Source organism: Labeo rohita, chromosome 12 (assembly GCF_022985175.1).
Source record: "Labeo rohita strain BAU-BD-2019 chromosome 12, IGBB_LRoh.1.0, whole genome shotgun sequence".
In the NCBI taxonomy this organism is placed as follows: domain Eukaryota; kingdom Metazoa; phylum Chordata; class Actinopteri; order Cypriniformes; family Cyprinidae; genus Labeo; species Labeo rohita.
The window spans coordinates 19,971,843-19,987,719 of NC_066880.1; the positions used below are offsets into that span (position 1 = coordinate 19,971,843).

At 38.1% G+C, this 15,877-nt stretch overlaps 1 protein-coding gene across 1 annotated transcript in view; it reads right to left on the bottom strand.

Annotated features, from left to right (window-relative positions):
* svild (supervillin d) overlaps nucleotides 1-15,877 on the bottom strand; it is a 41,572-nt gene that overhangs the window by 5,627 nt on the left and 20,068 nt on the right. Inside the window, 19 exon segments of the mRNA XM_051124210.1 lie at nucleotides 171-283; nucleotides 892-1,035; nucleotides 1,170-1,325; nucleotides 3,334-3,467; nucleotides 3,555-3,762; nucleotides 3,865-4,122; nucleotides 5,869-6,166; nucleotides 6,266-6,295; nucleotides 6,297-6,405; nucleotides 7,093-7,268; nucleotides 7,378-7,523; nucleotides 7,660-7,807; nucleotides 8,929-9,065; nucleotides 9,186-9,341; nucleotides 9,592-9,764; nucleotides 10,003-10,186; nucleotides 10,282-10,362; nucleotides 10,463-10,546; nucleotides 10,739-10,886. Coding sequence (XP_050980167.1) covers nucleotides 171-283; nucleotides 892-1,035; nucleotides 1,170-1,325; nucleotides 3,334-3,467; nucleotides 3,555-3,762; nucleotides 3,865-4,122; nucleotides 5,869-6,166; nucleotides 6,266-6,295; nucleotides 6,297-6,405; nucleotides 7,093-7,268; nucleotides 7,378-7,523; nucleotides 7,660-7,807; nucleotides 8,929-9,065; nucleotides 9,186-9,341; nucleotides 9,592-9,764; nucleotides 10,003-10,186; nucleotides 10,282-10,362; nucleotides 10,463-10,546; nucleotides 10,739-10,886 — 2,883 coding nt within the window.

A 15,877-nucleotide genomic window follows, 5' to 3' on the forward strand; every position in this document is an offset into this window, starting at 1 on the left:
GACACCCGACAGTTTCGAATGATGTATAACACTTCACTGTATTTTCACAGTCTTTCACACTGATAAAAAAGAAAGAAAGCAACCGTCGACCCCTGGGAGTTAATTTTAACACATTATTTTGCTGTACTCTTTACACAAAGTATTCTGAAACTATGGTTAAGGTACTGTACCTGCACTTTAATAGTTGGATCCTTCTCCCAATAAGGGAAGATGTTGGTAAAGGTGAGTGGTTCTGCACCAGCCAAGATCAGGTAGGCCTGAGGAGGCCGTCTGGAGTTCTTCTCTGTAAAACAAGCATAAAGTCATTATTACACAAAAAACTAATTAAATATGTACAAAAAGGTTTACATGTGACTTTATTTTCATGGAACATATAAGGATACGTCAGCAACAGTTACCATTCACTTTCACTGCATTTTTTTTCCAATTAATGAAAGTGAATAAAGACTGAGGCTGAGGGCTGAATAAGTCAAATGAACCCAAACAACGAAGGTGGGTAAACAAGACAATTTTCTTTTTCAGGTGAACTATCCTATTAAGCTGACAATGTATATGGTCATCACACCCACCTATTGTGACTCATTGTCACCTTGTACATGTGCACAGATTATGTAACAGTTGTGATGTAAAGACTATACTTACACCTGTATATACTTATAAAGCACATATTAATGCCTGAATGACCATATTCTAGATCCCTTAACCGTACCCAAATACCTAAACATAACTACTGTAACTACTGCCTTACTATCAATAAGCAGCAATCTAGGAGTTTATTAAGGGAAAACAATATAGTGAATGTGTTACTATTTTAAAGTGTCACCAAACCATCCTAGAGAGCAGCACCCCATTTCCTGACCTATGCCCTGAATGAAGATCCTTTCTCCTAACCTTGGCAGTACTGTAGTGTTGTCTCCATGGCACACTTCCTCTCATTGTCCCAGCGGATCTTAGCCGAGCCAGTACATTCTGTATCTTCTGGCTGCTGTCCTTGCCACAGGTACACTTCCATCCTGTTATCCACCAAGAACAGGGCTACAGAGAATAACAAAATAGAGAAAGAATATAAACTATTGTCACTGTACAATGTGCAACACATGATACAATATCATTGTTAATTCACATTATAAGAATCCATGATTACAGTCACATGCAATGACATTAGATACCAGGTTGAGGGGCTGAATACAAGTTCTCCTGCAGGAACGGCATGGCCATGACAGTTTCTATTGCTTGGGCGGGCCCAAATTGTTCCTCTGCCTGAAAAATCCCACCACTGGCACTCAGACGGAAAAGACGTGGTGTGAAATTATACTTCCCTGGATCTGCGAACACACAGAGACAATTAATTTAAGGCAATATAATAAGGCAATATTGCATGTACAGGCATGGCCAAAAATATCAGCACCCTTGCAATTCTGTTAGAAAATGCAACCCTTCTCTCAGAAAATGGTTGCAGTTGCAAATGTTTTGGTACTCATATGTTTGTTGTTTTTTGTTTGCATTGGAACAACACACAAAAAAAACAACAAAACAAAAAAAAAAAAACAGAGAAGTAAAGTCAAATCAGATACAATTGCACACAGAACCCAAAAAATGCACTGGACAAAATTACTGGCACCCTTAACTTAATATTTGGTAGCACCCCCTTTGGAAAAAATAACTGAAACCAATTGCTTCCTGTAACCATCAATGAGTTTCTTAAACCTCTCTACCGGAACTTTGGACCACTCTTCTTTTGCAAACTGCACCAGGTCAGATTTGAAGGATGCCTTCTCCCAACTGCTGTTTTAAGATCTCTCCACAGGTATTCTATGGGATGCAGATCTGGACTCATTGCTGGCCATTTCAGAACTCTTCAGCGCTTTGTTTGTAACCATTTCTGAGTCATTTTCAAAGTGTGTTTCGGATTATTGTCCTGCTGGAAGACCCATGACCTCTGGTGGAGATGCAGCTTTCTAATACTGGCCACAACGTTGTGGCCCAAAATTCTTTGGTAATCATCAGCTTTCATGATACCATTCACACAGTCAAGGCATCCAGTGCCAGAAGCAGCAAAGCAACCCCAAAACATCTTTGAACCTCCACCATGTTTGACCGACTGTTCTTTTCTTTGAAGGCCTCATTTCTTTTTCTGTAAACAGTGCCATGATGTCCTTTGCCAAAACGCTCTGCTTTTGTCTCATTTGTCCACAGTACATCCTCCCAGAATTATTGTGGTTTTGTCACATAAGTTTTGGCAAACTCCAGTCTTGCTTATGCCTTCGTGTCAGCAGTGGTGTCCTCCTGGGTCTCCTACCATAGCGTCCCTTTTCATTCAGATGGCGACAGATAGTGCGAGCTGACACTGTTGTACCTTGTGTCTTTGTTTGGAAGTTATCTGGGGTTCTTTATCCACCATTCAAAAATTTTGTTGTAAATTTTCATTAATTTTGCTCTTCCATCCACATCCAGGGAGGTTAGCTACAGTGCCATGGGCTGTAAACCTCTTGATGATATTGTGCACAGTGGACACAGGAACATTAATATCTCTGGAGATGGACTTGTAGCCTTGAGATTGTCCATGTTTTTCCACAATTTTTTCTCTCAAATCCACAGACAACTCTTTTTACTTCTTTCTTTTCTCCATGCTCCATACTAAAACATTTGCGATTGGAACAATTTTCTAAGAGAAGTGTTGCATTTTCTGACAGAATTGCAAGGGTGCCGATATTTTTGGCCATGACTGTACCTTTTGCAGAAATATACTATAATGTTTTGTGGGAAGCTCAGTGAAAAAATTCATCCAAGATGACAAAGTCTATTAGAAATATAAACGTAGTTGAATGTAATTAAAGTGGACTAATTTATGAAGTATTATGTGTACTACTTTATTTTAGACTATTGTAATAAACATATTTTTCAGATATGTTTTTGTAGTTGGTTGGTTTGGTTCTTTTTGCTTACATATTTTTAATCAAGACTTTTTAAAAATATCTAAAGGGAAAATATTTCCGGAATCAATGCCTCTGAAAAATGGGAGTGAGGATTGTGGCAATGTATTGAAATTAATAGTTATTCAAGCCTACCAATTAATATAAATTGTCTACTGTGCAATTACTGTAAAAATGCCATTTGTAAGATGCACAATGTTGCTGCCTACATGGAGTGTTCATAATTAGTCACTTCATTTCAGATGCTGCCTTCATTTGTCTGCAATAGACAGCTCACTAGATTTGGAACAGAGCCATGGCATCAAAAGGAAATATTATACATGTGCATGTTATAATAACATAATTTAACAACATCAAGAACAAAGAGATTGTTTAGACATAAACATTTCCTTTTTTTTACCTTGCAGCATGCAGTCGTAGGCCTTCTTGTCCTGCTTGCCAAGAGCATCCCAGAATTCCTTGGGCTCGGTTCCTTCTTCTATCTCATGCACTTTTAAACTGCTGTTACTGTTCAAACCCAGCTCACAAGGACAACTGTAATATGCATATACATACAAATCACCATATGGCTATCACATTCTTGTACAGAAAATGTGAGTCTATATGGACAAATCTGCTCACGTTTGAGTGAGGCGCTCTACAGTCCTCTTCCCCACTTTCCGGGCACCTGGATGCGACTTACAGCCATGCCACAGGTACAGCTGTCCCTTCTGTACCCCCAGCAACAGCAAACTAGCACGAGAGCGCAGACTGGCACAACAACACTCTACTTCAACCAGTGAGCCTTCCATCTCCATCTCTCCACGCACACAGAATAAACGCCAGTCTCCTGACAGGAAAAAACACATTGAAATCACATATACACATGCAATTATTGTAAATCATAAAAGAGGTCTATTAAATATCAGTCATTGTTATCTCTGAGTATTACCTATGTTTTCTGAGCTATCGTCCCTAGAGCCCCGGTGGATGACTAGCCCTCCCTGGAAGAGCTGGAGGAAACAGGGCGGTTCTTTCCCCTGTGTGACCAGCACTTGCGCCCCCCTGTGGTTACCCAGCTCTACTGTCATGAGGGCAGATGTGCCACGCCCACTGACACTAGAGTGACATCCCTGCCAAAAGAAGCATGCTGTGCGTTCCCTGCCTGGGCCAGCTGTACTCATTTCACCAGGCTTTTGTCTCTTACCCACTGCGAACACAAAGATTAAAATATTTAGCACCTTATTCAGCTTCTACTGAATTTTACATTTTTCACAGTTGATATATTTACTTGAGTCTGAACTGAATTTTCTTCTTGCTGATCTGTTTTCATCATAAATAATCAAAATGATATGCATAGGGAAAATAAAATAAAAATTACTGCAAAAAACAAAGCTGTATTGAAATTAAAACAAAAAATAAACAAAAGAAAAACACATCAAACTCTTAATGTATTTTTTTAAGTGTTGCAATTAAATATAGCTTGTTTTTTTTTTGCAGGCAGACACTACCCTTCCAAAATTTGAGGTCTGCAGGATTGTCAATGTTACTGAAAGAAATCTCTTATGTTCACCAAGGCTCCATTTACTTGATCAAAAATACAGTAAAACAGCAATACTGTGAAAAAATACAATTTAAAATAAATAATTTCTATTTTAATATATTTTAGAGAGTAACTCATTCCTGTGAAGGCAAAGCTAAATTTTCGACAGCCATTATTTCAGTGTGACAGGTCACATTGTGAAAACAGCTGTGCTGCTTAATATTTTCATGGAAACAATTTCAACATTTTTTAATAAACAGAAAGATCGAAAGTACAACATTTATTTGAATTAGTCAGATTACTAATGTCTTTAAGGTCACTTTTATCCCTGCTGAGTAAAAATATACATTTCTCAGTAAGAATAAAAAAAAGAAAGAAAAGGATAGATAGATAGATAGATAGATAGATAGATAGAAAGATAGATAGATATTCTAGTTATTTCATACAATAATAATAATAATAATAGCATGATGTTGTCGGAACAAAACAGCAACAGCAATGGAGGAAAAACAAATACATCCTGCCCCATTTTCAGTGAGGGCAAGTGTTTGGAAAAATATTATATTAGTTATTGATCTATTGTTAATATGGGAAGTAGGGATGTGCCCAAATAGTAAATCCATATTCGGAAAAGGCAAGGAAAACGAACAACGCATTCTACAGAGCCACTAGACAGACATGGCTAGCCGCTTGTTACATCAGAGTACATAATATATATATATATATATATATATATATATATATATATATATATGTAGGTAGGTCTACTGCCACTCTGTGTGAACCTGAATCTCGAAAGTGAAAGTACAACGCAAAACGCTTTCAAAAATGATTTCAATGCCCCGCATTTTAATAACGGCTCCCTGATGCCCGTAATTTATATACAGTATAATTACCCAATGATATAACTGCAAGAGAAAGCATTGAAATATATTTTTTCCTCCCATCTCCCATCGTACTTAGGGGTATCGTAGTACATTTAATTTCCTTTCTGCAGAAAGGAACATGTTCATGAACATGGTATGATTTGGACATCCCTAATGGGAAGTGTAAAATATTTTTGATTTATTAGGAAGTTAATAGTTAATAGAAAATACTGATTTCCGGAGTCAGGGTACTGACAATACTGGTGTGTTTTTGTATTAAAATACTGGTGCGTTTGATGTCCAGTGTGCACCAAAAAAAAAAAAAAAAAAAAAAAAGTAAATCATGATTGAAAATCAGAAAAAAAAAAAGATTTTTAATTGAATTGTGACCCCAAGAATCGATCTGAATCAAATCGTGAGGTACCGAAAAATTCCCACCCATAATAGATAGATAAATAGATAGATAGAGGAATATGTCACTTGAAACAATGTGTAACAAAGTGTAAAAGTAACATTACAGCTAAATTAGGTCTCATGCCTCACTCACCAACATTAGTGACAGAGTATTTCCAGCGGATGACATAGGTGTCCCCCTCGTGCAGTTGACTCACACTTTCTGGTGGTATCTCAAAGTCATCAAACTCACGGATGTGCCATGCGTCCACAGCTAAGGTGGCCAGTTTAGCCTGTCGCCCATCCTCAGAAAGGACCAATCCATGACCTCTCTGCACATCCACTCCCTCCAGCACCATCTTCACAGGGCCTGGCGCTCCCGCTAGCATCTCTGTGACATCACAGAGCTTCAGCTCTGAGTCAGTGGTGGGAAGGTTCTGATAGACTGGACTCTGGAAGAATAAGAGAAAATGCAGGTTGTCAGTATCTTTTAAGAGGAGAGAAGAAATGTCTTTTTTTTTTTTTTTTTTGAGTGTCTCACTGTCTGTTACCTTCACCTCCTCCATCACTGGTTCATCCTTGGGGGGGTTTTCTCTCTGCCCAGTCTAAAAACTTTTCTCTGAACAAAGCAGTTTCATTGTGTTCTGACAGCCGGCCAAACAGTGCCCAGCTAGGCCTGCCTTCTCCTTGTCTATTCACAAACACAGACACAAGTGACAAAGAAAAGGAGTAGGATTCCCATGAGATTTAATTCTAGTAAGGGTTCTTAAATGTCTGCATTTTTGGTTTAAATGTAATCAGAGAGAAACACTGAACATAATGAAACAATACAAAGACAAACAGATAACACATCTTTGTTGCATGGTCCTCTCTGGTTGCACACAAAAATGCAGATACAAAGCGACCAGTGTAGCCGTTTACCTTCGTCTTTTCCAACTTGAAATGAGAACTATTAATTACAGACTTTACATTCACACTCAGTATGTATTTGAAGAAATAAAAAAAATTTGGAAAAAAAAAAAAGGAATTAAAGGGAAGTACAACTGGAACTGTCTGTCCAGCAGTAAAAACATTTCCAAAACAAAAAAACAGCAACAACAAAACACTTTAATTCACCACTAATATGCTATAATAAGTTTAACCACTTGAGGGCAGTATCGTGGTTGCATATATCAGTCTGTTTTTGAAGAGGTTACATGTGTTTGGGTTTTGATGGCTGTTCAGCAGAGTAGTCTTTTCTAAGAGCTTAAAAACTGCTCTCTCAAAGCTCAAGACATCACCTACAAAAATATAATCTGCTAAAATAGGTCCTACAAGATTTATCACCAACAGAGAACATGAGTTACGAGCATGAATGATCAGTGGAGTGGTCACTCACTTAGGGGTGTCTTTATTAGCTGAGGGAGGGTCAAGTGGGTTGACCCTGCAAGTGCTGTAGTCATACGCTCCACTCCAGATCTGTTTTCCCAGCTGCACTGCCACCTTCCTGTCACTCAAAGAAACATCCTTTCCTGTCCAGACATACACCTCGCTACCGAAGTCAAACACCAGCGCCTGCCACATATACTCTGAGTTAAATTCAGTATATTGGGATCAAGTACAGTTTATGAAGACACAAAAACATGCACAGAACATTCACAACAAAAGGTTATAAATGTCTTACCTCCTTAGAGTTAAGCAGAGAGACACTGGGAATGGACGCGCAGGCCTCCTCATAAGGAACCAGCTTATCGTCCACCAGTCTGTAGACGCAGTTTGACTCCACTACAGCACTCTCATACAGTTCATCTTCCTCCGGCTCCCCTGCACCTGGTAAAACATACACGCACACACAAAAACACATGTAGAAAAATAGACAAATATATTGATTAGTGAGTGAAATATTGCCATGTAAACATCAGTGCTCCTTTTGCAGCACCTGGCAGGTTATGTGCCTGCCCTGTACCTCTGTAATCAGTCTTTCCTCCCAGCAGACTCCAGAACTCTTTGGCTGAACGGTTGTCCGTGTTGATTCCCTCCTCCAGAATAGTGACCTGGGGAGCTTTGCAGCCCAGATCTCTTTTCGTCTGGACATACTGAGCCATTTCTGAGCCCTGACAAACACATATAAACGTAGAATTTAAGCACAATTCGTAATTCAGCTTATTTTCGACAACATTTTTACTGATGTTTTTTATATACAGTGTTGTTAGTGTTAATTGAAAACAAGTAAAAATAATGTTCGGTGTTCTAAATAAAATAAAATCAACTATAAATATTAGATGAAAAACTAATAAAATTAAAACAAAAACAAACAAACAAACCAAAAAAATAAAAAATAAATAAAAAATAAAAATAAAAATAAATAACTAAAACAACTGCTTTCTACCTGGGGTTAAATCCCTGCCAGCGCTACTTTTGCAGTTTTAAGCCCACACTGTGGTGCCAAACCTCTACAATACAAAATGATGCATTGTGACTGCAAATACGCAAATAAGAATGTTAACTGGGGTTCAGGAATTTACAGTCTGAATAGTTATCTTAAGAATACCCATGATTAATTGATAAACCCAGGTAAAGTGTGAGCAGTGTGAAACAAAAAAGAAGATAGACCAGGATTTTGTTCACCCGTGGTTTAGAATTACACAGAATTAACTATGTCAAGTGTAAAAAACTGAAGTACTAAAACTACTGAAACTAAGAGTGAAACAAAAATAAAGCTAAATAAAATGTAAAAAAAAAAAAAAAAAAAAGAGAGAGAAAACACAAAATTATTGAAACTTAAACTAAAATAAAAAAAAAGAAAATGGAAATATTAAAATATTACAATTAAAATAAAAAGTAGTAACAACTAGCAGTACTGCCTGTGGCTCCCTTTAATCACCACCAGAGGGCACGGTCACCTGAGTTCTAATCATTTTGGACTCCATTTCCTATAACCCTTGGGAAGCCTTGTTTTGCAGTGGCTAACATTTCTGAGCTATCTTCCCTGTGTATGATCTTGGACTGTTTCACCTTGGTTGATTCCCTGCCATCTCACTCTGCCTGTTCGGATTATTCTATATCTTCCCTTGTTTACTGCCTGCTCTGACCATTTGTCTGTTCACTAATTATGCATTTGTCTTGCCTTCGATACCCCTGACGCTGTTGATTGAACATTGCCTGCTGTACTCTGGGTATGTATTATTAAAGCTGCACATGAAACCCAACTCAACTGACTCCTCGTTACAAGTACCTTGGCTTTTTCGATCACATTGGCAAATTCTCCACTCCAGAAAAAGCAGTGTTTGGGAGTGATGAGCAGATAGCAGTCACCACTGTTCAGAGAGCGTGCTGTGGGTTCAACCAGACGTACCTGAACATGCCTGCGCCCTGCGTGAATGTAAAAAAATAAAAAAATAAAACTAGAACATGCACATTATTTACATAAAATCTTGGTTGAACTGATATTTAGATTTTTTTTATATTTAGCATGAACCTTGACCACTTTACCTTTAATGTGAATAAGCATGAGCTTGTGGAAAGGCACAGCGCTGTTGTTGGTTACCACCTCTGTAGACTTCACGCTCCGCAGATTGACTTTCTTAAAGTTTTCTTTGCTGGCCAGACCTGCCAGAGCAGCGTCTGCCAAATTTGAGTGCTTGGCCACTAAAGACACAGAAGAGACATTTAAAATGAAATAACAGTGTGCATACTTGCTGCATCCATTTTAACTGCTACTTCAATATAACGAGAGAAGACAGGAATGTGCAGCAAATTAAGCAGCGCTAAGAGAGCATATGTTTTCAAAATTTACACGTTCACGTTCTGCAACACAGGACTTTATGCTTAAATATCAAATGCAAAAGTGGTGAAAACATTCCATGAATTCACCACAAAATGTAAATAACAAACTTACTCCGCTCCATTTGTATCCTTTTGGTCTCCACGGAGGCCACGTTGAGTCTCTGCTCAGTGTACGCCTGTTTGAGGTCGTCTCGTGCCGCCAGGGCACGGAGAGGGTTTCTTGAGCTCTTGGTTCTTCTGCAAGGTCGCACTGAACGCTTGTGTTCCTCAACTGCGGATGTTAGTCTGCAATTAATCAACAAAATACAGTCATGAGAGCAAGAACTAATACATTAATGAGAGCAAGAACTCGCATATATCTTTGTTTGTTTGTTTTTTAACTGTTAACAATTTTATAAACTTTATAAATGAACTTAATGACAAAAAGTCAGAATGACAAAATTTTAATATTTAGGTGAACCATCTTAATACCCACCCAACCATTTAATACCCCTCTAATACAGTAATAAAAACAGTATCTCACTTGGGTGTGTCTGACTGGATGATGCTGAAGTCTTCTTCCTCAATCAGCAGGACACTGGAGCTCAGAGCAGTGGGTGATAAGCAACTGTAGAACCGCCCAAACGTCTCCTCATCGTCCAGTGTCATCACCTCCTTCTCTTTCTCCTCCATCACCTCAATGGTGGAGTTCTTTGTGCCCGCAACTCCTGCACATTAAATGAGAAAGAGAAACAGATCCCTGCATACAAGTGTGTTATGCATTAAGGTGCAAGTTATTAATAGAGTAATTTAATTAATAAACCTTTATTGTGAAGTCTGTCCAAGAAGGACTCCAGTTTGTCCAGTCTTTTATCTCCTTCAGCATCAGGACGTGTGGAGATTTCTGTCAGGGCATTCAGACATGAGAGAAGGACACTTTGTAGAGACCTAATGATACATGAGAGTATTCAAACTGGGTCACAGAAGATGTCATAAACTTATACCTTCTAATGGTTTGACTGGTGTACTGTTGCTGGCCTTCTTGCTGAGGATGATGGGAACATCCTCTCTGTTAGGAGACACTAAGCCTGATGGGAAACAAATGTGTCAACATATAAACATTCTTATCACTGCTTGAACCACAGGAGGCAAACTACAACCTGATTTGCTATTTGCATGGATTATCAAATGTTTTCACTTGGTTGGTGCATTGAAAATGTTAGTTTTTGGCACAAGGCTTAATCTTCGGCTAGAATCCAGGCTAGTAGTTTTTTCCCCACCTTTCTTAGCCATTCGTCCAGCCACAGAGAACTGGGTAGAGTCATTAGAAGCTCCTTTGCCTTTAGCTTTCCATTGTTCCTCCTTCTCCTGCAAGATCTTCATCCGCTCAGCCAAAGACATCTTTGGTTCTATGTCTGCAGAAGACTTCTAAAGACAAGAAGACGTAAACAACATGCATCTGAAATCTCAATTGTGACACAGAGAACTCAGAACACAAGCTCAGACTGTGATTTATAAGTTTATGTCTTGCAAGAGACACCTTCTTATTGAGTTCATCTAAGAAACACACTGGAGATGTTTTGGAATAGAAAAATATCCAAATATGAACCACATGCTCATAGCAGGTGTAAGGGAGGCCGTTAGCACCAAAAAATTGTTCAATATCCTACAGCAAAAACTTCAACAATGAATGACCAGCACTCTCTTCAATTTAAATCTAGATGAAAGACCCATCTTTTTAACCTGGCTTACACATAACACACTAACACATTTCCAATATTTAAATCCGTTAAAGGATTTTTAGGCTGCATCAATTAGGTCAACCGAAACCAGGAACACTTGTCCAGATGATGGATCAACACCTAGAGATGACCACTACAGCCCTGAATGTCAGCAGAGACCATGTCAACTAGATGAGCCCCAAAGACAGATCCACTCCAAAGACCTTGTCACCTAGACGGCCATTGGGACAAGACCACGGGAAACAGATGAGTCCTTTGCACAGTCTGACTTTGTTGCAGCCTAGAATTAAACTGCTGGTTTCATCTTGCCAGAGGAGAACAGAACACTATTTCAAGACACTATTTCCCTATTTAATACTGTAAAGCTGCTTTGACACAATCTGCATTGTAAATGACTTGACTTGACTCTTCCACCCTCAGTACAATGACTGAGGTGCCCTTGAAGGCACTGGAGAAAATGGCTCCTCAAAGGATGTCAATGAAATTAATTTCCATGCATGTACAATTTAAAAATCTTTTCTGGCAGTAATAATAATTTGTATGGTGTGTTTTACTATGCTGGCTACATGGCCTGTGGTCCACTGGCAAATGGAGAAACCTTTCTCTGCCTTGCTTATGCGGTCCCAGTCAGTTGACTGTAAATTTTATGGTGCTGACATGCTATAACAAATATCTCAGAGGAATTTGTAAGGGCTTGAAATTGCTGGAGCCATTAAACAGAAAAATAGCCCAAATGGTTTATTCAATTTAACTGACATGATCTGGAGAGAATTTTAATTAGAGGGACCAGTGCCTGCATGTGGATAAATTACATGAGACCACAGAGATTTTAAATGTAGGGTTGAAGCAACTGAAGTGCAATATAAAGCTTCTCATCAACTCAAATATATTTAACTGCTTTCAAATGTCTTATTTACTTAATAAGATGAGAGAGGGTTTAGTTAGTTTGGAATTATTAGCTTTCCACTGAAAATAAATTTCCTCAGCTGCAAAGTCTGAAGTAATCAAAAATTTTGTGTCTTTTTCTGTTGACCCTAAAACCAGATATTTAATTTCTTAAGCACTTTTTGGATTTTTACTATCTTATCAACAAAACAGAAGTGAAATAGAGGAAATGAGGAAGAACATGAAAGATGTTGCAAGCCGGAATCAAACTTGATACACAAAGAACTGAGGCTCAATGTGTCAAAGGATTTAAAGTATGAAACAACAACTACAAACTACAACAATTTACTCTAAATCAGATCCTCCAGAAAAACAGTGCTACAAAGTGTCAGAATGAAATTATCCATCTGTCATCACCCAACAGCCACTCTCAGATCACGAATTAGACACTTCATAAATGAGCCCCATGTGGAGTGTAATAATAACAACAGGTAAACTAATACTGGAGTCTGTCACTCAGACTGTGACTGAGAAGGGGCCCTCAAGACTGAATGGGATGGAGACTGATTTACTAAACTGAAGGCTTGAAGGCCCATACTGCCTCGCCACATCTGGAACATATGGTCATCACAGGTGTCACTTTCTATGCCTGAGTGGGGAAAAAAGCCCTTGTAAATTCCAGAATTTAATGTTCAAAGCCCAGTGGATAAATAATATCTGATGTGTCCCCAGTCCTTTAACAGGAATTTGAACATGCACACATGTACACACTTGAGCACATACATATGTGCCAAAGCTGTAAAGCTTTTAAGCAAATCATTTAAGGGGAATTCCTGGTGTTGTGGGGCAGGAGGAGTTGGAATATTTGTCCCAAAGCCTCACAGGAAGACAACATTTTTCCACAAAACTCAGGAACCGGTGCTATGTTATATCTAAAGAGAGATACTGACCGTCTCTGAGAGCTGCCAGTTTAGACTGGATCAATAGTTATTTTAACAAACAAACAAACAAATAAACATTTAACTAAACGGAAGAGCAGACACACTGAATAGTTTGTCAGTACACTACAATCTTAAATTCTTTAAGAAGACTTTTCTTGTTTTCCAGTAAAAATATCTAAAAGTCATTGAAACAAGCTCAGTTTTATTTGATATAAAAAATAAACACTTGTTTTCAGGGTGCATCTTAAACAGCCCACAAGGGTATTTTGCCAGTGCCACAAGACATAATTTTCTACAGTGTAAATAGCAGGCATACATATAACTGAGACAAAGACTCAACACAATATCCATAATGCATAAAAAAATACCAAAAAACACTAGCACAGAACTTAATGTATAGCATTACTCACCTAGGAGTGGAGCACTACAAACTATGCTGAGGCAGATAGTGAAAACAGAGGAGATAGAGCAGGTGCCTGAGGTGAAAAAAGGAATGACACAGAAGGTAAAGACAGAGGTCAAAAGGTCTTTCTGAATACACTTGGGTGAATCTCACAAAAAATGTCAGGGTCCTAATTCAAATAGAATAATAATATTGTATAAAATAATATTATATAATATATGTAATATATTTTTGCATACATTATTTTTAATATCCAACATGTTTAGACAAGTATACAAGCATACTGATGGCCTAAAAACTAACAGACAGGAAAAAAACAAAAACTAAATTTTTTAATTGGGCAATCTCAATTGCCATTTCTTGACAGTTTTAGTGAGATTCCTCTGGTTAGAAGGTAAATCAAGGTAAAGGAGAAGAAATTAGAAAACACAACTAGGGCTCCAGCATGTCCAATCCAAAGACATCTCAAACAACTTAACGCTCAAATAAAAAAAAAAAACCTAAAGCCAAGAGCTCACCAGGCAAACTGTTCATCATGTGAGTCAATGACAGTCCAGAGCTCCAGAGGAGCGATTAGATGGTGTGACTGGATGTCAGACTCATGACTGAAGAGGTGCAAAGCTAGGAGCACCTCCAGGGGGGCTGAACAGAGAAAGAGAGATTGAAGAGTGTGAAAGAGAGAGACTAGGCTGAGCTTTCCCATAAAACGGAATTCCCATAAAATGTTTTCATTTGGCTCTGTTTTAGCTGAGCTCACACTTTTCAAACTGTTTCTAGTGAGCACTCAATAAGTGTGAGACAGAGAAAATAAAAGAGAGATGAAAAGAAAAATAGAGAAACTGACTCATATTTTTTTAAGAGGATTAGAAACTCAGCATCAAATCCTTTGGGTTCAGGGAGATTTTCTCCGTAATTTGATTTATCTGTAAAGAGGCAACACATTAATCCTCATCTGATGAGGAATCTCTAATTAAACATCCACCAAAGTGAGCAAATGATTTAGTTTTATTGACCATGCTGAGCAATGCTCAGTGGGAGACCAAAGATTTTGACACCAAGTTCTGTTTCATATAAAAGGAATTATTGGTAAAATTTGTACAGCAGAAAAATTGAAGCTGAACCAAATAAGGATGTCTGCCTGGTTCAAGTCTGTCATAGGCTACATGGCATCATGGTCGGTGGCTTAGTTTGACCTGCCTAAAAAAAAAGGAACAAGCTGTAAGTGGGTGCATGTTTCTGCAATGTGCACCCTTGACACTAAAGCTGCACTAATTTCATGTTTTTTTTCCCGCAGGGCAAAAAGAATGACAACATCTGCTCATTTTTATTTTTTCCTTTTGGCACAGATCTCATTATATGCCTTTTCACAATCACAGATGTTACCTTCTGCATTCAGGCTTGCTTCTAGTCACATTACATGATTTTATAACTGTATGTCTCATAGTGTCTTCTCATGTCTTTCCAAATCTGTTTGTTATCGGATCTCACATCTACACTCTGTGGTCAAATCACATTAGAGAGACTGTTTTTACAGGCTTTTCATTTAGCTATGACTGTCACATTTATAGAGCCACCAAATGACACTAGCCAGCAAATACCACAACAGAAACTTGAACATCATCTCTAAAACCCTGACAGAGCAATACAGACTTTGAGGAGACTTGTAGACTCCTTAACGATTCATTTTTACAATAATCACACACTGACTGCTTATTACCCAGCTATTTGCCAATTAAGTAAATAAACAGACATGACATATTGATTGAGTTGAAATGATGTGATAATGTGAGAAGAAAGAGAGCAATGGATGTAAAAAGAAATCTGAACCAGCACAATGCAAGGTCAACACATTTTGGCAATCAAACATATCTGACAGAGGATAAGTGATTTTCATCTATTTTCTAAGGCTGAGCAAAATGAATGAGTCAAGTTAGACTTAACCTCCCTGACAAAACTTACTGATCAGCTCTTCAGCCAGTCAGACAGCGAGTTCCCTAGAGTCAGCTTGAGGTTCAGACCAAAAGAAGATTATTCACTAAAATTTGGCACAAGCTATGTCTCCCCCCCCCCGGGATTAATGGAAGCAATGTGAGACTGAAAAAAATTGAATTTAAGATGTTCTTCTAGTTAAGTCATTCTTACATAGGACCAGTGGTGTCATTAAGGATTCTGGGCCCACTGCCCAGTTTTTTTTACATTTTCAGTAAAAATAAAAACTTGTTCTAAACAATAAAGTAGACTCAAGGGTGTTACCCTGAAAAATGTGTTTTTTCAAACAAGCCATTGCTCATCCCAACTTTTCATTCTTTCATTAATTACTCTCATGTTGTTCCAAACCTATATGTGATGTTATTTTCAATATAATATAACAACAGTTCCAAAAAAACATCATAGAAATAGTCTCCATGAATTCATGTGATAGTATTGTGCAAATATAAGTTGATGTAT